Source organism: Marmota flaviventris, chromosome 2 (assembly GCF_047511675.1).
Source record: "Marmota flaviventris isolate mMarFla1 chromosome 2, mMarFla1.hap1, whole genome shotgun sequence".
In the NCBI taxonomy this organism is placed as follows: domain Eukaryota; kingdom Metazoa; phylum Chordata; class Mammalia; order Rodentia; family Sciuridae; genus Marmota; species Marmota flaviventris.
In genome coordinates, this window is record NC_092499.1 from 42,493,920 (window position 1) to 42,519,640 (window position 25,721).

At 36.3% G+C, this 25,721-nt stretch overlaps 1 protein-coding gene across 3 annotated transcripts in view; it reads right to left on the reverse strand.

Annotated features, from left to right (window-relative positions):
• Positions 1 to 25,721, reverse strand: part of Prkd1 (protein kinase D1) — a 328,718-nt gene that overhangs the window by 9,203 nt on the left and 293,794 nt on the right. For 2 of the 3 annotated variants that reach the window (XM_027929610.3, XM_071607799.1), the window contains exons 14-16: positions 12,456 to 12,617; positions 11,822 to 11,920; positions 10,624 to 10,891 (exon numbers count right to left, since the gene is read on the reverse strand). In XM_027929610.3, the coding sequence (XP_027785411.2) occupies positions 10,624 to 10,891; positions 11,822 to 11,920; positions 12,456 to 12,617 (529 nt within the window). Of the gene's footprint in view, positions 1 to 2,264; positions 2,394 to 10,623; positions 10,892 to 11,821; positions 11,921 to 12,455; positions 12,618 to 25,721 lie in introns of all 3 variants that reach the window. The other variant, XR_011706591.1, reaches the window with a different exon arrangement.

Below are 25,721 nucleotides of genomic sequence, written 5' to 3' on the forward strand. Positions count from 1 at the left end.
CAGGAAGATTAAGTAAGTTGGATCACACAATTCTCCAAATATATACAGGCTGGAGCAATGGGCCATCCTGATAACATTTAACAGGGACAAATGGAACTAAGTATTCTCAATTCCACCTGCCCCAAGATCTAAATACAGAACTGGAAAATCTGTCTTATCAACAACATGTATAAAAAGAAATTCAGGTTTTTAAATTCACAGTGGATTTGATATGTCTACTATTTGCCCCCAAATCAAACTTTATTTTATGCCATGCTAAAAGAAATATTCATTATAATGAGGTAAGTGGTTATCTTCGCATCACTCTTCATTAGATTTGTTGAACCCCAAGTCAGACACTTTCTGAGGTTTGATTTAAAAAGAATAGAGGCAAAGAGGATTGTGTTTGGATCAGAGTAAACAGAGAGTCTGATGGAAAACTGACTGTCCAGGAGAAGAGGAGCCTGGGGAAATGTGAGGGCTGCTTTCAAACATCTGAGATGAACCTTTACTTGGAAAGTGGGCATAAACACTAGAGATATTTTTGCTTATTGTATTAGGGTTGAGTTAAGAAAAAATTTGGATCCTCATAAAATTGTGTATTTTCCATCACTGGAGCAATTTAAGAATATTCTGCTCGGTAGATTAGTACTGAGGAGCAATATAAGGGTTAGATAAGATTTTTAACATCCTGTATTTTGAAATATTATTCTGTTTTGTTTTTGTGGAAGGAAGCAAACTCACCAAATATTTAATCTTTTCTGATCCTCTAGTCAGCTATCTCCCCATATATATTCAGACGTCATATTTCAACACAACTGTGATTTATATCCAGAAGTGAAATTTTAACCTTATAATTGAAATATATAAGAAAATATTTCAATTTGTGGGGGGGGGCAAATAAAAAGCCAACTTTTGAGCACTTACAATGGCAATGTTCTTGCTCAAACTTATGAGCAGTTATTCTCTACAAATAGTCACTTATTAGAAACATTGCCATTAATTATATTTTACTTGTTATCAAAATAGATGATTCCTTTCTTAGTGGGCAATGGTTTCAGATATTACCTCACTGGATTATAAAATATTCACACACCACACACACACACACACACACACACACAATTCAATCTACCGGTACATATTTTTCAAATCATCACATGCCTTTGGCTCATAACTTTAAAGCTCTTATGAAAGAATATGACAAAAAAAATCATTGAACACAATTGATTCCAGAATTTTAAGTTGAGATTGTTTAAAATGTTAAACCCCATGGAGGCTCTGACCCACATCATTCACTTTACTTTATCAATTGTGATTAAATTTCCTGGCACCCAGTCAGCATTTTTAAGTAGTTCACTGGCTAGTCCCCACGCCTCTCCTGCGTGCTGTTATGTCTGACAGTGGTGTTAATATGTTGACAAATCAATCTATTCATTAATATTCAGCAGGCTTGCTGGATCTGCAAGCCTCATAAACTGTTACAAACACAGTTTAATTATTAAAATGACAATTGTCTTTCTTTTGTTTCCCAATCCATTGGATTTCTGGGTCTCATCTACCCGAGGCTTATTTTCAATGGGGTTATTTTTTGTTTTGAACAATATGGAGTGAAAGAGAGACCTACAGCTGGTTCCTTTTCATGGCAAAGTGCTACTTCCAACTTAAGTATTTAGCATTCTGGAACACTGTTAGATTTTGAAAACATACCATGTGGTAATGGTGCTAGGCTTTTATTTAGCTTTTCTTTGTGTTTGTACTGGCTATATTTTTCAATCTCCAATTTCTGGGGGAAAAACACACTTGTGACCAATTTTATTTGAATTTATCAAGTGGAATGGCAAAAAAAATGCTTTTAAAATAAAATTTAGATGCTTTGATAAATTCAGTTGTTAATATAGTGGTCATTCTATGTCTTGAGATACCCTATAGTCTATACTGTACAGCTGATGACTGAGATAAACTAGAAGAATAAATTATAGTTGTGCTTATCAGGGAAAAGAAGAGGTATAAATACTACCATTGAAGCAGTCAGAGCACACAAGTGGAGGGAACCTACATAATGGGCACACAATCACAATTGGGTAATTAATTTTGCACTAAAAACAAGCTTTTGGATTAATGAAAGTGCATTTCCTTTCTTTTTTTTTCCTTTTTATATATGGTATGCTGAGGCTTCCTGTCTGATCTTAATTCTTGAGAATATCAACTAGCCATGTGACTCTGAAACTGAGCAGTAACAACACAGCAGGTGACTGAGGAATAGGTGCTTCTTCAAACTTCACCTGTGAACACAGAAAATGACCTTCTGCCTGCAGGGGTCGGGGCTCATCGTGAGACAATTTCCGAGGCTGCCTCTGTGTTGATTATTGCCTGCTTGCTTCTTTAATGGCATATAAAGAAATATCAGAACTCTGAAAGAGAAAAAGTAGTAATTTCTCTGTTGATCTCCATAGCCCCACTACTAACCTTCCTCAAATCTACTCTACTCCTCTAAATGAACACATCATGATGGAAATGTATTGTTAACTCTAGCAAATGCTTTCCCCTCCATTATTGCAAGTCTGTCAACAGTCTCTTAATGAAACAACTTGCACTGAAGCAAATTATGTGTCACTTCACTAACTACACAGTCTGCATCATTTAGTTCACCATGTCACTTCTCTTCCTCAGAGAAGAAACTCCAAGGAAAACAAAAGCTGTACAATTGTCATACACAGAGAATAATCACACAAGAAATGTGCTGTGAATCTGAGCAATGAAGGAATGTAGAAAAAGAGAATTCATTTGGTTTTCATATTGAAAATTCTTCTTTGTGAGGACATGATAGGTTTAGAGACTTAAGATAACATCTTCATCTGCTCAGTCACACTGTAGTGATTGGTGTTATTGAAAAGGAAATAGAATCTTAAAGCTTTTCAGCGAATGACATTTTTACATAATATTTATATTTATTTAAAATTTTGTTCAATTTTTAGACCAGGCATGGAAGAATTATAATTATGCAAAAGGTACTCCATTATTTCTGGATCCTTCTTTAACTTCATGTCCTTTATTTATTTGTATTAGTTTTTAAAAACGTTATCCTAAGCACCTGGGGAAAGCTGTATAATCGTCATACATAGAGAATAATCACATAAGAAATATGATTATTACTGAACTCTTCAGTAAGAAGATTTCAAAGAGAAAAAATAAAAACCTCTCTTTTCACTTTTGACCCACTATTTAGAGAGTACCTATTTTAAATTTTTCTTCTAATTACCTGAATGCCTCTGAATAATGCAGTATCTTTTATGCTTGATTCACTAACTTTAAACCAGTGCTACTCAAGTGTGAACAATCAGAACGGATCAGTGCCATTCTGAATTGTTTGTTATTGGTCTGTTATAAGTACAGAGAGTGAGACTGAGTCTCTGGAAACTTTGTATCCATTTTACATTGCTCTCACATTAAAAAAATATTTTACAAAGTACTGGTCCATATGTTTAGAGATTAAAGCAAAAACCAACTGGTCCTTTACTACAGATAGTTAAAGTTAAGAATCACTTTTTAAAAATGTGATTTCCTTCCATTAAAGATAATGAATCTTTTCATTTTAGTTTTCTCTACCTTATTGTCCTCTTCATCCTCCCAATCAATTTAAATACATTAAATTATTGTACTGGCAGGCAACCTTTGTAATTTAGATCAGGTCCTAACATACAATATGAGAGATATAGCCAGCTAAAAAGATATAGTAAATATTGATAATACATAATGCTTATTTCAAATTCTTAACTTTTAACTAAACTGAATATTAAATGACATATGTAAATTTATATAACTAATCCATGCAGTATCTCACATGAACTCTGGAAGTTTAGGCTCTTATAATTCTCTTCACCGCTTTTTTTTTTGTCCTCCTTATTCCTAGTGTTATAGGATTCCGTTATTTATAATCTTTGGCATAATTATAATTAAGTCAGATGTGTTTAGTTTAAATGTTATCTAAAATTAATAAGCATTATGTGAAATAATTTATATATAATTATTATAAATGTATGAACTCTAGGTAAAAACCCTCCCCTATAGCTATTACCTAGAACCTCAAACCCACAACTATGTCAATTCAATGAGACTTTAAGTGTTATAAGGATTCTCTTTTCCTACATTTCTTTAATAGTTCAAAATCATAACACACATCTTAGTTGCTTCTGTATTATATAACTTTTAGTTGCCCTGGATTTATATATTTGTCTTCTTTCTTTTTGACAAAAGATGCCTGTGCTATCTTTTGTAATCTTACTATTTTGAAATATATCTAAAATTGAAATATATCTGAATATATCAAAAATTTTGAAATATATTGAAATATTATCTAAAATTTTGAACCAAGAACATGTCCTGGTTTTATTTCTCTGATCAAAAAGATGATGAGGATGTAAAGAGATGTTAGGAATGAGAGGAATTTTATACTTTTTCTCCGACAGTTTACAAGTGTGGAACCAGGGAGCCTACATTTTAAAATAGCTTCTCTAATTACCTGTTGGTATGCCAAAGTTAAAATCGCCCACTATAGATCTAGAGCAGGCCATGATAGATTTAAAATAAGCCATAATCAAAGTGGTTCTTTAGCAAAATTATTAGGAATCCCTTGCTTTACAAATATTTCTATTTCAACTATTTGTTAGTTTTACTCCCACCCCCCATTTCCCATTTTAAGCTCTTCCCTCCTGGTATCACTTCTTAAGTGATAGACACTCTTGTTTGCAATTTTCTGGGGTTTTTAAAGGCAATATCACTCTTAAAATGTACCACCTGTGAGATACATGGAGGATACCCTGGTTTGTCTCTTGTTCTTTAGGAGTTTTAAATAATGCAAATGAAAGGAGGGGCATACTGGTGAATGATCAAGTAAGTTGCAATTCTTCAGTTTTACCTGGTTACGTAAAACAAAACAAAACAAAACAAAAAAACTGACAATGGGTTGCTCTTTCTGTATTATAAGTGAATTTGCCAAATCAAGCGAATATTTTTTAAATGAGTACACATGTCCTATCAAGGAACTAAGTAAGAAAGTTAGTAAGATGGCTGTGCCAAGTGCTAATCCTCACCTGGAATGAGATAAAGCAAGAGGTGATAGTGAGGCCATTTCTAATTTCTGACAGGGCAGTGATGGATATATCAGATGATGAAAAATGGTCATCCAGATAGTAGCATTGATGAAATGAAACGCAGCAGAACACACAAGACTGCCTTAGGACACACTGATATAATCACAAACACTGTCCCCTGATGGGCTAGAGTCTCCACTTGTGTAACTGTCTGTAATGATATGATTTATGCTGCACTGTTTTGTATATGTGTTTGTGCATATAAATACATACATATATTACATAGATATTATGTATAATTGAATATGATGGCTATATGCACTTAGTTACATGTAATTCCCTACTATTATTTTATTATATCAACTATAGTTAAGCACATATAAATGTAGTTATATCTTTATAAATAATTATAGTTACATTTGCGTTTGTACATACATAAAAAAGTAAATATAAACATACTAGAGTGATAGATAAAAGAAGAACGGAATTTGTAAAGTGACTGGGAATTAAAAAGTAATCAAGGTATTTAAAGCTAATGTGTTCTGCTAATCACTATGGTAAGCATGTCCAAGTGCAATCTCATTTAATATGTAATATAATCCAGGGAGGTAGTAATTAATATCACTATATTCAGGTTGTTTACCAGAACATGATCCCATTTCCCAGGATTTTTAGAGATTATGACAAATTGCATTGCTTCTCTAGCTCTAAGCTGGTGAAATCATTTTAAAAATGAATGTAACAGGATGGCTAACCACATTAGAAGGATAATCAAGAGTCTGTAAATGTTGTAGATAAAAGCATTTACTTTGGAACCAGCTGACAGGATTTGCAAACTGGCCCCACTCAGACAAGCTACTTACCCCTCTACGTCTACATTTCCTTATCTTCAAAATGGAAACAATAATAGTATTTAATAAAAGTTTAGGATGGCTAAGTGAGTTTATATACAAAACGTGTTTAGTGCTTTTTTATAAGGCAAATGCTATAAAATTTTAATTACTAATATTTTAATATTTTCCTATTTAATTTTTTAATTAATTTTACCCTCTCGCTTTTACTTGTAATATTTGCTAAGCTTTAAGATTTTTTCTCATTTCTCAAATCATATTTTGGTTTATATGTGCAAAAAAATTCTGTTTTTCAAATGGACACCTATTAATGCTTTTGCATTTATTTTTATCCTAGCATCTTTTCCCTGTAGGAACTTCCTTTCTCCTAACTGGAGGGACTCATGATCACCCATAGGGCCAATCAGAGCCAGGCTCCTGGGGTGACTGTGTGATTGTCCCCTAGATACTATGGGATCCAAGCATAGTCAAGGGGCCCCTTTCAGAGAATCTGTGGCTACAGGGAGATGATTGCTCTTCCATTCTGAGATCATGAACAACAATAAGCAGCAGGTAAGCCTGAGCTGCTGGGAATAAATTGGCAGCATATGAAGAGTCTGCCTGAGAAGGAAGCCCTCTTAAAACAAAGCAGAGCTGTGAGGTGGAGAGACCTAACACTTGAACTGCAGAATCCAGCTGAATCTTCAGGTTTACCTCTTGGATTTCTCAACTGTGTGAGTCAATAAATTATCTTATTTGCTCAGATAGGTTTCTGTCCTGATTAATTCACTGACAGATTATTAGTAAGTATCTTTCCATGATGCTGATATTCATTATATTATCATAGCAAGAATATATAATGAGTATAAAACTCCATAGGTTCCTAAATACCAATCCAGAAATAAGAACCCTTTGGGGTAACAATGCATAGTGTAAAGAAGGGAGACAAATTTTGATTTCAAGGCCAACCCCTTAATTTCATGATCATTGTGTGACCTTAGTTAAGTCACTAAACCTTTCTGGTTTCTCTGTAATACACAGACTAAAGCAAATTACTTATCAAATTCTCTTCTTGTGTGAAGGTCAAGCACCACAATACATAGCTATTATATTATATCAAATCCATGTCTACACTAACAGAAAAAAAAAATTCATGTCAAAGGCAGTTTTTTTTTTTTTAAATACTGAAACATCTATTCATGCTACAAAGACTTCCACATTTTCTTTTGCTTTTTCAAGTGGAAAAAAAAAAAACTAAAAAGGACACTTAGCAATATGTATGAAGAACACCAGGGAAACACGTATACCAGTTTGCACAGTTTCTAAAATTACACAATCAATACTTGGTTACCAGCCAGGGCAATTGCTTAGCTTAGTATTCTGCTGTCCTCCTCTCAATTCAAGTCCTTGGCTGACCCCACACCTGCCTTTATAAATGCCTCTCACATTCTTTGTCTCATTCAGTTTTGATTACAGCCTCACTATGTAGACTGGAATCATTATCCCATCTTATCCTAGAGGAGGTGAAGTCCAAAAGATAGGTGGTGACTAATTAAAATGGCAGATAGGGCTATATCTCACACTGCTGGACTGCTGACCTTGATCTTCGACTTTATAGTCATGGTGGGGCCCTAGATTTTGATTCCCCTGTATCTGGATTCTTAGTGTTTCTGATGTGATTTAAAGTATCCTGAGATGCAAATAGTACAGCTCTTGTGCCTCAGAGGAAAGGATGAGGCAAAGGAGGCATTGGGGAGAGGGGTCTGTTAACAACTAAACCAAAAGGAAGGGCTTTGAGAGCTTGTTTGGAGGTTCCAGCAGGGGAGCACAGCTAGTCTTATACCCTTTACCAAAGAACAGGGTCCTCCTCTATCAGGGAAGGTCTTCCTCTTTGAGCACACAGCTTTGGGAGACGCACATGGAGCAGTGAGGGAGGAAGGGAACACCACCTAGCCAGCCAGATCAGCCAAGTCAAAACCAAAGGTTAAAAGTTTTCTTTGATATAAGGATGCTGACTCATAATGGCAATAGGGCAGGGGGTGGGGGGAGCATGGGAGGAATGGAGGAACTTTTGATAGGGCAAAGGGGAGGGAGAGAAAAGGAGAGGGCAAGGAGGTGGGAATGATGGTGGAATGAGTTAGACTTCATTACCCTAAGTACACGTATGAAGACACAAATGGTGTGAAAAGATTTTGTGTACAATCGGTGACTTGAAAAATTGTGCTCTATGTGTGTAATATGAAATGAATTGCATTCTGCCATCATGTATAACATATAAGAATAACTAATTTAATTGAAAAGAAAAAGAAAAAGGAGGGCTTTATTATTGACCTGAGCTGGTCTCCACATCATTTTGAGTAGGAAGAAAAATGTTGACACTTCTATAGCCAAGAAAAATGTGTTCTTCCTGATCAAATATAATTCTGAATTATCCTGTATCATTCCCTCTTACAAAAATACTATGTCTCTTCCTTACCATTCTTTGGTGATTTGGCATAAGATCTATCTTATATGAAAATGTAGTTTTGACCAGTCAAGTTCACAGTGATTGTCATTCCTCTGAACTTGAAGACTCTGATTTCATACCTCTCTGACAATTCAAGAAAATAAATTTACAATTTTCTAAATTTGTGTAACTCATCTCCCCAACTAGCTTTCAAGTTCTTTGAAGCATTTTATGTTCTATTCTCTACTTTCATGTTACCTATGATGTATGTAAGTTGTGATTTCCCAACAAGTGTTCATAAGCCATAGAAACTTAGGCCTTTGGTTTCTATACCAGTGACAATAACCAAAAAATGTTAAATTGACTTCAAGGGTATTCTGATATGAAGTCTGTAAAAAGGCATCAAGTTATTTTACTGGATTTCTGGATTAAAGGCATCAAGCATGAGGGTTAGTTCTATTTAAAGGAGATGTTTCCTAACAAGAACCTTGGTCACAGGTTATCTGATAATGCCTTCTTTTCTGTCTTCTAGAAAATAAATATAATTATACTTCACTTTCATCTCTGTTGAACCATCCTAAATATTTAATTATTCCTTTGGCATATATGATAGCTCTTTTGTAGGCCACAGATTCCTTTAAGATACATCCACCTTGCTATAATTTACAAGTAATTAGAGGATGTTAAAGGTTGTTGCTAATGGTAACTTAAAGCTCTGACAATGGATAGCTCTTGCCATTTAATACTAAACATCTAATAATTTAATCTACATTAGGCAGCTGATATATATTCTTTTCCCATTGCTATACCAACACATGCAGTAACAGGCATCAAATAAGAGAGGTTAATCCTATGCATGTATTGGCTTCTGGCCTAGATGTTGTCCAGAAACAACAAGGAAGCAGGAATAATGAAAGGATGAATGTTCAGACTTCCGGCATGAGTTCTGGCCCTGCCCCTGACTAGTTTTGTGATTCAAATTTACAGCATAACTTTTTAATATTTCAGTTTTCTTATTTAAATTACAGGTATAATTTTTAAAAACCTATCTTATGAAATTTTTATGAGAATTAAATAAACTCCAAAGCATCTTTACTGAGGAACACCTACCTTTCAAAAACATTGAATAAGTCATTTTATTTGCCCTCATCAGCCCTGCCATCTTTAAAACACTATCTGTTTTCCTTTAAGAGGATGGCAGTATTTATTAAGAAGAATAGAAGCTTTAATGCAACACTGCCCAGTTAATCTATTCTAAAGAAGTCATCATAGATACTTATAGAAATCATATGTATAAGGATGTTCTAATGCTGAACAAACATCCAAGGACATGGCCAGGTAAAATATGATGCATACTCTAACATTACACAAAAGAAATCACTAGACAAAGATTTTGCCACACTAATTTATATGGTTTGATAATTAAAATATCAATGTCAAAAGTTCTTGATAATACTTTAAAAATATTTAATACAATTTTTAGCTCTAAAAGTTTTCTGGTAGAATTTTTTTGGATCCTAAATATAGAATCATATCATCAGCAAACAGCAATAGTTGAATTCTTCTTTTCCTATTCATATCCCTTTAATTTCTTTTGTCTGTCTAAGTGCTCTGGCTAGACTTTCTGGGACTACGTTGAATAGAAGTGGTGAAACAGGGCATCCCTGTCTTGTTACAGTTTTTGGAGGGAATGCTTTCCTTTTTTTTCTCCATTTAGAATGATGTTGGCCTTGGCTTAGCATAGATAGCTTTTACAATGTTGAGGTATGTTCTTACTATCCCTAGTTTTTCTAGTATTTTGAACATAAAGCAGAGCTATATTTTGTCAAATGCTTTTTCTGCATCTATTGAGATGATCATGATTCTTATCTTTAAGTCTATTGATGTAATGAATTGCGATTATTGATTTCCATATGTTGAGCCAACATTAAACAAACCCAGGTACATGGTAAGTAAACCTTCACTAAAGATTCATTATCATTATATCAATATATAAATATTTGTACATTTTAAGAAAATACAAAAATATGAACAAGTTCATTCTGGTTGTTTCATCTACCTCTTAATACACATATTACTTTTTCTATATTTGTAAACACACACACACACATTTCATCAAAAGACATTTTTGTTTTCATTTACTTTCAACCAACACCAATCAATTTGTGCTTCTAATCTGGTAGGCACAGTGAACATTTATCAGTGTAATAATTCACAATTAAACTCATAACTCTTAAAAAATAAGTCATGATCATTTTTGCATGGAAGTTATTACCTTCATGAGAGATTTCCTTCCAGGGATTTGGTGGATACATGAAAGCTGCATTCTGGATTTGGTCGTGTATGTCCTCATCTTCGTTAAATGGGAACGTGCCACTTAGGCTTACGTAGATAATCACCCCGACAGACCACATGTCTAGGGAGCGATTATAACCCTTGTTTCTTAGAACCTCAGGTGCCAGGTAAGCTGGGGTACCAACCACAGATCTTCGGAAAGATTTCTCTCCAATGATCCGGGCAAAGCCAAAATCACAAAGTTTCACCTGTTGACAAAAGTGTATGCAGAAATCATTCAACCACAATTATGTGTCTGTATATGGGTTAGTTGAAGTCTGTCAGAAACTACCATAACTCTTCGTGCAGAACAATATGATTTTCTTATGGTGTAAGCAATAGCTATTTTCTGCTAAGTGATAAAGGATGACAATGGTTTCCATACTGATACAAAGGCATGCTTTCATTCATAAACATCATCTAAACGCCCCCCCCCCCCCACAAAAAAAAAACAGAGAAAAATGTGAAAACAAGTATACTTAGAAGTGGGCAGGGAAACATGCAAGTCTGGGGAGTGAAGGGCTAACTCAAGGGCTTATTATGAGGATGAACGACAGAAGATAGTTGAGTTGTGCCATCCACAATAATTGGCTCTGTTTTGGCACATTGGCAGGACCTGAAGGTGTCAAGACGGCAAAGCAAGACAGCCAACCATGGTCAGGTCACTTAAGATCTCTGACTCCCTAGGGAGAGATCCAGTTGTTTTCTACCCTCTGAATTGAGAAAAAGAAGAATTTTGCCCTGGGCCTGGAGAACAACGCTGAAACTGAAGGTCTTGCCCACCCTTAGAGAGAGGATAGCTCTCTGGGACTCTCAAGTGTCCTCACTCTCACAGCCAGTGGTTTCAACCTTAGGCTAGGGTTGCCAGTTTTGAAAGACACGCCCCACCCAACCAAAAAAAGAAAAGAAAAGCAATAAGAAGGCACAGGTATGTACTATTAAGACTCACTGAACTGAAAAGCCAGTGACAAAATCACAGTCCTGAAATATAAGAAGGTAACAAATGGACGGGAACACACAGAGAGAACTTGAAACAAAGATCTTGAAGTGGGGTTGGGAGGGAGAAGGTGACAAGAAGCTGCCTGGGAGCCAGTGACGCTGTCAGCTGGCTTTTTGCTGAGAGAAGCTTTTATACTTGCCTGAGGGAAAGGATCGGCTGATGCCAGCAACACGTTTTCTGGCTTAAGGTCACAGTGAACGATATTTTTAAAATGAAGATGCCGCAAAGCCACGAGTATCTATAAAGAAGATAATCACCAAAATACTTTCATTTCAGTCTATTAATTTGAAGATGTTTTCTACCAGTACATAAATTTAAAAGAGCAAGATAAAATGCACAATAGCCAGTCCAGTTTGCTCAAGACACTGAAATGGAGTAGATGAACACAGCGAGTTGCTAGGGAAATTTCAATGGAAGAAGTATCCTATTATGGTACTCAAACAGCAACCAACACAAATGTAGACAAAGGAATTCAATATGCAACAGGAATGTGCATTCTTAAATATTTACATTGAATCAGGACTAAGCCAATGTACTTTATAAAGTCCCATGAATAATCCCAATACATGGGCTGACTTCCATGTTACTAATTTGGTATACTGGACTCTGACTAACAGATACTAATCAGAGCATACAATAATAAGCTCTGCAACCTTTCCTAGTGTAGTTTAGATTGGAAGTACAGACTAAACAACAAGGCTAGGAAGCTGTAGTAAAACAGTTATAACATTTGATATTAAATTATTTTTTTCTGCCTCTAATTGATTTCTTACCTGAGTAATTAAAAACTTCGTTATGTGCTCTGGCAACCTGCCCTTTTCACTTGACAAGATCATCTCCAACATGTCTCCATGGAGTTTTTCCATAACAACAAACACTCTTTCAGGCGTCTCAAACATACACTCCAAATTTACAACACCAGGGTGATGAAGGTTCTATTAAAGATAAATAAAGCACTTGAAGAAAATGAGTTTTTTGATACTGTTTGGCAAGCTCACTGATATACAAAACTGTTCAAGCTCAAAGCTATGGAGAAACCCACACTTAAGATTTTTTTAACACCTCTAAATTCCACATGTGCTGCCTTATATTTTTGAAATTCTAATGTCTCCAAAATATACATCTTTACTTTCTATGCCTAGTGAAATTATTTCTATGCTAAATTCCAACTTCCAGCACAGTGAATCGCTAATTAGGTTTTAATTAGAATACCATACTGAGAAATCTGCAATTTCTTCGGATCATCTCCAATATTAAGCGTACTGTCCTAAAAAGGCATACTAGGCCACCTCTACACAACTGGTAAAAATTCAATGTAGAAAAGATGAAATTCACACATGGAGGGCATCTGACTGTGCTGCAGTCTTAGCCAAAACCTTTTGAAGTTGCTGTGCTCCTGGAGGCATCAGAGAAGCTCTTATACAGAGTGAGTATCCTTATGTACACAGCAAAAAAGTTATGATTGAAGCTTGCTTTGTCTACGACACCATGCTACATGCTAGTCCTGCCCAGTTCTTGGGCATTTCATAAACAGCTCCACAATAAAGATATGGTGAGTAATGGTAGGCTTCATTTTGCTTACCTGATAATAATCACATATATCAAGTAAAATTACACTTTCAACAATGCTTAAATCAGAGAGTTATTCTACGTCCTAACAAAACCCTTTGGCCATTTGACATTTATTTATTTATATAAAGTGCATGACAACAAACAAAAAATTGTAATATTACAAAACAATTGTATGTTCCAGTTACATTTCAATGAGGAAATAAACAAGTTTCATTATAAACAAAAATTATCTACCCCCACAAAATCAGGATCTAACTTAAATAACAGAGCTGAACAGAGGGAAAAAAAAATTTCATTGAGTGATAACAATTTTATATAAAATGAATTTTTTACTACTTAAAACTTGAAATAGCTCACTAGAAACCTCACAAATGAATTCTGGAGAGCAGAGGCTATGGTTAAATCCACAGTGTTGCATGGCCCTCCCTGCTTGCCACTTGCAAAGAACTTCATGCACTGCTGGGTACAGAGCCAGGCTATGCTTGGGGTAAGCTCCCATGTTAATAAAGTCTCTCTATGGGGGCTATTTTGATCTTTGCCATAGACATTTGATGAGTCTTTTTGATTCTAATGTCTTGGAGCCTGCTTATGCGGCATAATGTGGTTAAAGAATTTATTAATGTGATCTGAGCAGATGCTTACACAACCATCTAAAAGCCTTTCACCTCTCAAGGGCTAGAATCATTCTTGAAACTGCTGTACTGTAAACTAGTCAAATCTGACTACTTCCCACAGACAAGGCCTCCAGCGTTGTTCTATCGTGGTCAGAGGAAAGGCGTATGGAGAGAGGTTGGGATTAACAAAGCTCACACTATCACTACTCTCTTTTTCTGACTTCCTACAAATAACACTAGATAGGCAGTTGGCTTTGAGTATTGTGGGTACCAGATTCATAAGTGGGAAACTAATATAACCATCTACAGTACACTTATATTTGATATGTGGATTGTTCATACAGAAAACTTCCCCAGTGTTGTCACAGTCCCTATTTATTACATCCCCTTTCCTGGCAGAGGAACCACACTCACTTGACAAATCACTGGCCTTCAAATGTCCAAGGCCTCAGCTGTCCTCTCTTAAACTAATGATCACAGCAGAAGCTTTAAGATTGCATGAGAGTGCTGCTGAGGTTCTGACTCTCCTGGGACAAACCACTAAGAGAGGGAGATGTGCCAAGAGCACCTTCCTCTTTGAGTATCTTCTCAATCGATTCTTTTTTTTTTTTTTTTTTTTGAGAGAGAGAGAGAGAGAGAGAGAGAGAGAGAGGAGAGAATTTTTTTTTTAAATATTTGTTGTTTAGTTTTCAACGGACACAACATCTTTGTTTGTATGTGGTACTGAGGATCAAACCCCGGCCGCACGCATGCCAGGCGAGCACGCTACCGCTTGAGCCACATCCCCAGCGCCCCCAATTGATTCTTACTTCTATTTAATCCAACTTTAAGCACTTAGGCAGTGTTCTGGGGAGACTGGCTTCCTTAAATGACCAAAGCTTTTATGTCTGAGTAAGGTGCAAGTACAATGAATAGGAAAGGGGCAGACTAAAAGAAATAGACAGCAAGGCTGGGGGTCTCCTGTGTATGGGCAGAGGGAAAGGTAAGGCACAGTAACCTTGAGGCCCAGAGAGGGCAGGAGAGGAAGGGAACTGTTCGGTAACTGGGTAGCCTACTGCTTCTGCTAACCTCGTCTGAGACTCTGAAGGTTGGAGGAGAAAGGAGTCTGCAGATGACCTGGAAGATCCCCTGAACAGATTATCTGAATATATCTGTAACATCACTCCTCATGTTCCTCTTCTTATATTTCTCTTAGTATGTGAGTTATTAGAAGTGCTGAAGTCTTTTACTCATTATATTCTTTTTTTTCCTTTTCCCCACACCACAACATAACTTGAGCAAGCCCTATAACAGATGGTAAAACTTTAACATATGTTTTCTAATTGGAGAATTCCCAGAATATTTTAGGCCAAAACAACAGGAAAGATTTACGAAGGTGTTCGCTAGCACCTATTTTGTGATATATTCATTGTAATCTTTGCAGGACTTCACAAATGTCTTCTAATGCATCTGTATGAAGGAAAATTTTGCTATTTTCTGATATTGGACTTTGAGTGTGGTTAGGTATATAGATTAAAGAAGAAACAACCTAATTCAATGAAAGCATCGTACTAAAGGCCATGTATAAACAACTGGAAAAGTTTTACAGAAGTTCACATGCTCACTGCACTTGGCCATTGCTCTTTTACAAAAGTCTTTGTGCTTTACAGGTTTCCTAAAGAATCATTGAGCGACAGCTGAAAAATTTTCCAACAGCAAAATGGTTTTGCTATTTTTGAATGGTTGGTATATAATAAATTGTTATTTAAAGTATGATATATACCTGAGACAGAGGCATCACAGAGCTTTTTTTTTTTTTGCATTGAACCAAATGTCCAAACATTTATATCTGACAATTAAAAAAAAAAAAAGAAAAGAAAAGAGGATACAAAGAATCACGTCTTATTTATCTAAATTCCCCATGCTATACTGATGAGGAGAATTTCTTTAACCTAGAGAACAGACTTTTTGAAGACTTGAAATAGGAAGAGAATCAAGCTATATTTTTTCTATTTTCATATGTAATTTATGATGTTATTTTTTAATACCTTAAGAACAATTTTAAGATAAGTCTAAACCAATGTGGTCCGTGTGATTTGATCATACTTTTAATTTTTTCACATAAAATAGGAAATAGCTTTTTAGTCTTTTCTTCCTAATGTCCAAAGTGAATTTTAAAATGGCAGGAAGATCGCAATATCAACTATGGCACAGTTATGTGTGAAAAAGAATTTTTGCTAAATTCTCAGGCTTACCTCAGGAATTCAGATAATAAATTTTGTAGCAGTACAAGCTTCTACAGGACTCTTTGACCATCTGTTTGTTGCATTTAAGTAATTTCATTTTCAGGAAATGAAACATTTGGTCAAGGACAGGAAAGAATAGTGCACATTCACACATAACAGATTGATGACATATCCATGGGGTGACTAGAAGTTGCTTCAAGTCTGGGACAAAATATCACTCAGAGATCAAAACAAAAATTTTTGTGATACAAGTTGCCTAGAAAATTCTTAAATGGAAACTAGTCACTAGGTGCAAAGACTTTTATAGAAAAATATTTTGTTTAAAAAATAATAAACTAATACTAATCCTTTAGTTTATATGTACATTTTAGCTTATATTTTGGATTCATGTTAAACAATATGCTTTAATATCAATGTATAAGTAGTAATTTCCTTAATACTACTAGGGTTGCTTTATTATAAGTCTGGAGTTGAGAATTTATTCTATAAAGTTAGATGTTATAAATTTGCTTTATGTTTCCAGTCTTTGTTTCACCTTCAATTTTTAGGATTATTCTACTCAAATTTAAGAGAGATGAGAAAAAGAAAAATTAGATTCAACCTTTCTTTTCAAGATTTTTTAGGAGTAAAACAGCTTTCATATGAGAACTTCCAACTACTCTTCTATTAAATGACTAAATGATGTAGCTCACATTGAGACAGGGAAAAGAGAACAGTGAAAAATCCAGTATCTAAATTCTAAATGGCAAACAGCAGAAGGAAGACTGTTCCATTGCACAGCAAGGTATGTGGGTTATGAAATGTCCTCTTCGAAGGTACAGTACTAAAGCAATAACCTTGTTTATTCTCATTCCTGTTAGTTTCCCAGGATTGAGAAAAGAGCATGCCATCATAAACATTTTCTAATTACAATCTTTCACAATTTCTACTTCATTTAATGGTCCTAGAAATCACACTCACCTAATGCTTTATGAAAGAGAAATAGCCTATAATTCCCTGGTAAATGCTTAAAAGTCATCTTATAGACAACATATATAATTATAAAATACTTTTTGTTAAAAATAATGCTCAATTGATATGGTAAATTCCCCTGAAATGCAGAATCTTATATTTACCTGTTTTGTTATGTTCATTTAAATGAAAAATGTCCAGCAATGAATCAGTGTCTCTCTATATGAACTTATTCTTCCAATGTTTCCTCTTTTGGTGACTGATGACCCACCCAGCTCAGAGAGCTGAGAGTCATCCTAAACATGTACTTCTTCACTTGAACAACAGCCATTCTCTAACATGTTTGGAGTCAACCTCCTTAATCTCTCTCATTCCTGCCTCCTCCTCATGGTTATGCCTTGGTTTGAGCCCTTAAGTCTTTCCCAAGGACCTGCTACCACCTTCCAACTGATCTCCTTTCTTAGGTTTTGTTCTCCAATGCATTCTTCCAAAGGTTGTCACTCTGATCTTCCCAAAGTGATTCTGATCACACCACCAAGCTTCCAGCCCACATGTGAATCACCACCACCTTCAAGATAAGGTGTTTCCCTTCAACAAGGCACATGAAACCCTTCACGATCAGCTGCTTCTCTTCCTCCCACTTGAATATTTCTCCAACCTTTTCCTCTCCTCTTCCACATATCCAGCCTTCTCTGTTGACTTACTGAAACATTTTCACAATAAGCCACACATAATCTTTCTATTTTTTGAGGCATACTGTTTCCATAACCTGAACCACCCATTGGCTGGTATGAATATCTGGTTGGAGGCAACTTTCATTGACTCTTTAGAGCCTGACTTGGATCTCTCCATTTCCAGAGCCTTCAGTGCAATCTTCTTTTATGACTTTTATCTTTATTGGCAAGTCTACTTCTCTTACCTATAAAACTACAAGCACCTTAGTGCCTATAATTTAATTAACTGTGTTCCTAGTCTAGTGCCTGGTATACATTAAAGATTCATCGTAAGTTTGTTAAATTTTGTTGAAAGATAAAGAAAACCTCTATCTCCTTAATTTTCATTAAGTGAATACTAATCTTTAATATTTAAATGCCTTTATTTCAGATATGCTAATATATATCTGACATAGTTAGCCACAGTTCACAACAAATGTGATAGTGACAGTCTCTCTTCAGAAAAAAATAAAATATATGACGTTTTCATTATGAAGTGACTTCAGTCTCAGGATTCTGATAATAGATAATTGATCATAAGTAACAATTTTTATGATAAATATCAATGATATGTGTTATAGATTAGATTTGAATTGTCTCACAAAGACTCCTGTGTTTATGGCTTGGTCCTTAAAGGAGCAATGTTCAGAGGTGGGGCTTTTGGGAAGTGATTGGATCATGAAGACGCTGACCTTCTCTGTGGGATAATAATTTGATGACATTATTGAGAGGTGGTAGAAGGTGTAGGAGTTGAGATATAGTTGTATGGTGGATCCTTGAGGGCATACCCTTGGAGAGTATATGTTATCCTTGGTCTCTTCCTTACTCCCTTTTTGTTTTCTTGGCTGCCATGAGCTGAGAAGCTTTCCTCCACGATGCCCTTTCACCATGATGTTCTGACTCACCTCAGGATAAGAGCAACGGAACCAGCAGATTACGGACTAAAACCTCTGAAGCTGAGTCAGGATAAGTCTTCCGTAAGTTGTATGTTAGGTATTTTGGTCAAGTGACAAAAAGCTGACTAATACAATATAGCTGTGAATATCATATGCTACCATTGATATGAGTTACAAAATGATTTCCCTTAGTGTCAAGGACAGGATAGTTTTCTTTACTTTCCAGGTATAACCTCTTAAAGACACCAGATTTGTCCACTGTTTTGGAAAATTTTAAACATCTTTGATAGAAAGAAAACCAGGATCTTCCCCCTATCTAGGTGATCCGTATTTATTTTACACTTAGTTCTTAATAAGGAGAAACCATATCAAATCATTCTCAAGGCAACAAGAGAGCAGAAGGCAGCGGCAGCTAAGTGATGTAGTCAGTATATCCCTTCTAAATTACACCCTTCATGCTAATTCTCCCTATGTGATTTGTGAAAATCTTCCCACAATTTCATTATTTTCCTGAGGACGAGAAATCAAGAATTGAAAATGGGCTGTTCACACAATAATGAACACTGTACCCTCTGCCCCTTACTTAGGAAAGGGCTTTCAACTTCCTTGTTTTCTTTGGGTTTTCAGTTTAGACCACAACAGACGTATCTACAGGGATGGTCCCAAATCCTGCAGCATGATTTCAGGAGCAAGACCTCTGGAGACAGGCTTTCTGAGTTTGAATTCCAGCTCCCGACTTTCTGGTAGTTATCCAGACTCTCTGAGGATAATAATATGTCTAACAGTCAAGGATTATCATTTAACATATAAAAAATACTTGGAATTTTCCCTGGTACATAGTAAGGGTAGGTATTATTATTATTGGGCAAATTTCCTGGCATTTTAAAAGGATCTAAGCACAATTTCTTGCTTCACTTGGGTCACTGAAAGTTTATGGTGAGTGCAGGGAAGAAAACATTCTTTGGCCTTTCGCCTGACAGAGACTACACCAGATTAAGTACAACCTGCCACAAACATGTACAGCCTCATTTGTCATGCCCCATTTTTCTCCTTGCTGTTTGTGTGCATTTATTAAAAACAACACACATTTATTATCTTACAGATGTAGGTCAGAAGTCTGGTGAACTCAGCTGTTTTCTCTGATATGGTTTTCCTAAGCAGAAATCAAGCTGTTGGCAAGCTGTTCTCTTATTTGTAGGCTCTGAGGGAGAATTTGCTTCCAAGATCATTTAGGTTGCTGACATAATCCAGTTATTTGGACTGCAGAGGTGAGGTCCCTGTTTTCTGGCTGGCTGTGAGTGAAGGGACTCTCAGCTCCCTGACACTGCCTGAATTCCTTGTCATATTGCCCATCCATCTTCTGCCCAGCTACTGTGTGCTGAGTCCTTGAATTTCAAAACTCCCATGGCTTCTTCCAGCAGGAAAAAGAGATCTGCTTTTAAGGAGTCATAGGATTAGATTAGACTCACCTGGAAAATGCCGGCTCATTTTTTAAATTTTAAGATCTATTTCCTGAATTACATCTGCAAAGTCCCTTTGCCACCTACGATAACATATTTATTGGTTCTGTGGACTAGATATGTATATCTGTGGGGCACCATACATATCACGGCATACAAAGCCTCCATTATTTGGTCTGCCTACCACTTCCCTCAATTCTAGAACAAGAATAAGAGATTTTTGGCTTTTTGGAACTGAAGGAAAGAGTCAGAAAACACTTGTAATAAAATTTATTGTTTATATTACTTATAAGTGAACATATTCCAATCTACTCAAGTCAAGTGAAAAAAAAAGTTTAAAGAAGTCCATATACATATCACCTAACTTCAATGGTTATCAGTATTTTACCAATGTTGACACATTTAGTTTTTCATTCTCCATTTTTTTTTTTTGTTTCAATGTATCTTTGATTGGAAGAAAATACCTATTTAGGAAGATTAAAAATGCAGATTCAGCTTGACATGACTGTAGCCATATTGAGCTGTAAAGGCTAGGCTTACTCCAGATTAACACTATTCAGGGTTTCCTGCATTTTCCCCAGTATATAATGAGTAGAACAAACCATCAAAATGGTATGGAGTCCTACAACTGGACCCTTATGCCAGAAATGTACCTGACTCTTTGACATTAGCTTAAGATAAACCAGGTATATTCTGGCTTAGATGAAGTCTCTTTTGACCTAACAAATCAAGTTAGTCAGCTTTGTGTCATGTGACTAAAATACCTTACAAAAACATTAAAAGGAAAAAAAAATATTTTGGCTTATAGTTTCAGAGGTTTTAGTCTAAGGTTAGATAACTCCTTTACAGAAACATCATGGTAGAATGGCATGGCAGAGAAAGGCTGCTCAGCTCATGGCAGCCAGGAAATGGAGAAAAGGAATGGGGGGGCAGGGAGAGAGAGAGGAAGTGCTAGAGAGCATAAGTGCATGAGAGAGAGATGCCAGAGAGACAATAAGTCCTTCCAGGTCATGCCCCTAGTGAACTACTTCCTCCAACAATTTCCCACCTCCCAGTAGTCCATTCAGCCACCAATGGATTAATCCACTGTTGAAGTCAGAGCCTCATCACTTCCCCAAAGCCCTATCTCTGAACACATGGGACTTTGAGGGCCTTTCCAGATCCAAACCACTCACCATTCCCCTCCTTCTGACACAAAATGCAGGAATTTACTTGATCTTGCTGCCACCCAGGATTACATTTCCATTAGTAACCTCCCCTTTGCAAAAAACAATATGTGTTCTGCACAATCTTGGATCTGTCTTTCTCTTTTCTTTGGTCTCAAGGCATTGGGTCTGGTTCTTTTTTTTTTTTTTTAAGAGAGAGAGAGAGAGAGAGAGAGAGAGAGAATTTTAATATTTATTTTTTAGTTTTCGGTGGACACACCATCTTTGTTTGTATGTGGTGCTGAGGATCGAACCCGGGCCACACGCATACCAGGCGAGCGCTCTACCGCTTGAGCCACATCCCCAGCCCCTGGGTCTGGTTCTTACATAGTGGATTGTTCTGAAATAACTGGTGAGATGGCCAGGAAATGGACAAGGGAAAGAAAATATACAAGGAGGAAATCTTGGGGACAGCCATCTATCTTTGTATGAGGAGGGGTGGCCTGTATGTTAAACTCTGGCAAGTAAGCAATGGGAGACCCCAAGATCAATGGATTTAGAACTGTGGTAAGAAAGGGTGGCATCTTACCACTACATTGGGGTGGTGTTTCTGTGAGCAGTTCCATTGGCTCCCAATGCCCACATAGCTGTGAGTGAAAGGATAATGAAATTAGAAGCACAGTTATAACGTGAAAGAGATCTTTATCTCTCTACCTTTCACTTAGCCTTTAACCTGGTTAAAAAAAGTAGAAACTGAGATGCCAAGTTTGAAACCCTAGATTGCTGCTCTGTGTGGCTGGGGAAAAGAACTGGAAGAGAAAACAGGTGAAAGCTATTATCTTTTATCTTGAGATCAGATGGGATGCAAAGAAATGAAATCCTTGGGAGAAGGGTAGTGTGGAAGAGGCAGAGATTGAAATGATAGAGGACAGGGGATCTCTTGCCTATGAGCCTTGCTTTTTCTCTCCACCATTATTGCAATTTAAAGCAAGGGCACAAAATATTCAGATGCAGGAGGTGGGTACTTTCGTTCAGGAAAGGACAACTATTCAGGATTATACTGCTGCAGAATTTCTACATACTTCAAAAACTTTTAAACAACTGCCCCAAGAGAGTCTGAATGCCTGGATGGTATGACTCTGGGACACAGGAGGAAATTGCATTTCTCTGGGGAAAGTGAAGCTGAGAAAATGAGTACTATTATCACTTACCCAGTCCTTAGGTGGCACCTAAATAATGGTCGCCATATCCAAGGAAATCATTCCCTTCTAGATTATATCATTTTAGGAATGAGAGCAGCATGCCCAAATGAACAGCATCTGTCAGGAGAAGGATCCCCATGGAAAAGCACTGAGGAAGCCCAGGGTTTTCTGCATGAACTGAACATGCAATAAGCCATTTATACGCAGGTCCTTTGGTCAAGGACCTGACCAAACCATTTTTATAGCCAGAATGAAATAAAAACTTATACCTCCACCTTGAGAATGATATAGCCCTTCTCCCTTCCTCCTCAACTCAACTGTCAGGATGTTTATGATGTTTACTGCTGACCAGGGAGAGACTGAATGTGGTAGGGACAGGGCTTTGTCACAAATCCTGATACAAAATAAAGACAGATAAAAATGAGAGAGAAAAAAAAGAAATAAGAAACTAGTTAAAATAACAACAACAACAACAACAAAAACCTGATGGGGCATGATTTGCTTTGTACCAGCATCTTCAGTGAAAAGCTAAACCACCTAATGCATCTCAGTATCCTTAGGGATGGAACTTAAGCCTAAATAACAGTTCCATCCTTTCTCCTCTGCTCCCCCTACAGGGGAGGGTGAGGAATTTCTGTGCTCCTGTTGTTTTGTAGGTTATTTGGGTGGATACACCCCTCACTCCCCATGATGAGGGGCAGGGGTACAGTTGCACCACAATAAGGGCTATAGAGTACGATCAGAGACTCACCTGGAACTCACTATTTACTGGTTCTTTATAAATAAAGGGAAGGAAAGGCAGCGGAGCATAACAGACACTAGTATGGCAATTTGTAAATCAATGGATGTGTAACTGATGTGATTCTGCAATCTGTGTATGGGGTGAAGGTGGGAGTTCATAACCCACTTGAATCAAAGTGTGGAATATGATAAGTCAAGAAATTTGTAATGTTTTGAACAACCCACAATAAAAAATTAAAAAAAAAACAAAAACAAAAACATAAATAAATAAATAAATAAAGGGAAGACAATTGATCCATATTTGATGCTAAGTTCTCTCATTCCTGAAAACATTCTAGGGATGGATAGTCCACTAGGAAAGACTTATAGGCCTCTGTGGGGAGGTCAAGACACTGGTAGTAAAGGTGGTATGGAGGAAGGAGACACCAAGGGATCTTGTCAGCCTTGCCACCTCTAGGCAGGTAGTAAGTACCAAGCATTAGCTCTGTTAGATTCATGGCACCAAATAGGGACTTGTAAAGGTAAATCTGTGCCATACAATAAAGTAGAAATACAGATAACAAGCTTATTCATAATTGCCAAAACTTGGGAGCAACCAAGATGTCCTTCTGTAGATGAATATATAGATTCTGGTACATCCAGACAATGGAATATTATTCAGCCCTGAAAAGAAATGAGCTGCCAAGCCATGAAAAGACATGGAAGACCTAAACATCTATTACTAAGTGGAAAAATGCAATCTGAAAAAAATACATACTGTGTAATTTCAATATGTGATACTCTGGAAAAGGCAAAACTATGGACAGAGTAAAAATTTCTGTGGTTGCCTGCATTTGGGAAAGAGGGAGGGATGAATAAGTGAAGCAGAGAGGACTTCTAGGGCAGTGAAAATATACTGTATGATAGACACTACAATGATGGATACAAGTTATTACACGCGTTTAAATCCACTCAATTTATAGTCAAAGAAAACCTAATGCAAACTATGGATTTATGGTGATTGTGTCAGTTGTAACAAATGTTGATACTTATTATATGTTGATACTTATTATATGAAGATACTTATTAAGTGAGGAGGTTAAGGCAGCAGGTATTTGGAAATTCTCTATTCCTGCTAACCTAAAACTGCTTTTAGAAAAATAGTCTTAAAAAATTCTCTACAATTAAAACTGACCCAAACAACAAAAACTAGATGTCTTTAGTCCATCATCTGAGATCATACACAGGGGTACATAGATCATACACAGATCATACACAGGGGTATGGTTGGCACTAACATTTGTATCTGACTGAATTTTGCTGAAACTTTAATTTTGGGGGGAGACAAAGGGAGTGAGATTTTTATCACAAAACTCAAGAAAGCTCCTCACCCAGCCAGGATCTTGTACACATGACAGTATACACCTCCTAACTCCCAAACTAGGCTAGAATTTAAAGAGGAATTTTGGCAAATAGATGTAATATTTGAGAAGCAACAGCAAAGCCTACGAAGACAGAAATTAAGGGCTTCCCAGCACCTTTTTAAAAACCAGTTTTAGTAAACATTCCATCCATAAACTACGTCCCTCTTTTATTCATGACAATACTGGGTTTGTGTTTAGGGGAAAGACAGGAAAGAAAACATGGCTTGTTTTAATAAAGAAATAAGACTTTGTACAATACCAAGATATTTTATCCTAAATAAAATGGAAAATCAATCAAATGCCTTTTTATATTTTATACTGGATGCACAGAAATGAATGCACATGGTTTATTTTCTGTTTACCTACCTGGCTGGAGACATGAACACATAAGTCCAAAGTGTAATTTTTTAATAAATTGTATCACTGTAGACCAACTTCTATATTTAGAAGTCAGCCAGCACTCCAGAAAGCAAAACATTCTATTACCAGGTTAAACGCTCTGTGTAGGCATAGAATGCACAACAGGAACGGAGTAAATAGATAGGTCTCCTGAACAGGAACAGAAGACAGAACATGATATTCCAAAAGGTCAAATTATACTGTCTTACATTTGTATAGGATTCCATGGCAAAATTAGCTTATTAAATGGCATATTCTCAAAGTGAAATAAGATCTTAATTATGGAACTTCTCTAAATCTTTCATAAGTGAAAGGGTATGTTCACTTCCAAGATGTGGATGATCTACAGATAGCACATATATTCCCAACTCTGTCAATAAAGAAGCTTCTTCCCCTTCCTTCCGTGAGGGAGCTCACAAGACTGTGTATGCTCTTTCAAAAATATGTTGGGAAATACCAATTAAAAAAAGATTTTATATATTAGTCATTGAATTCCCCAAATACTCCCATGAAGCAAGCACACCAAGCATGGTTTCTAGTCCATAATTTAAAAAATCAATTTTGAAAAAGATTTACTGAAAAATGGAAAAGTTTTTACTTGGAATCTGGAACCTTGGAAACTAGGTTTTCACTGTGACAGACTTGTTTGTGACCTAACATTTGGGAAACTTTCTAAATTATCTTATTTTTTTCTTATGGGATGTTTCTTTTCTTTTTT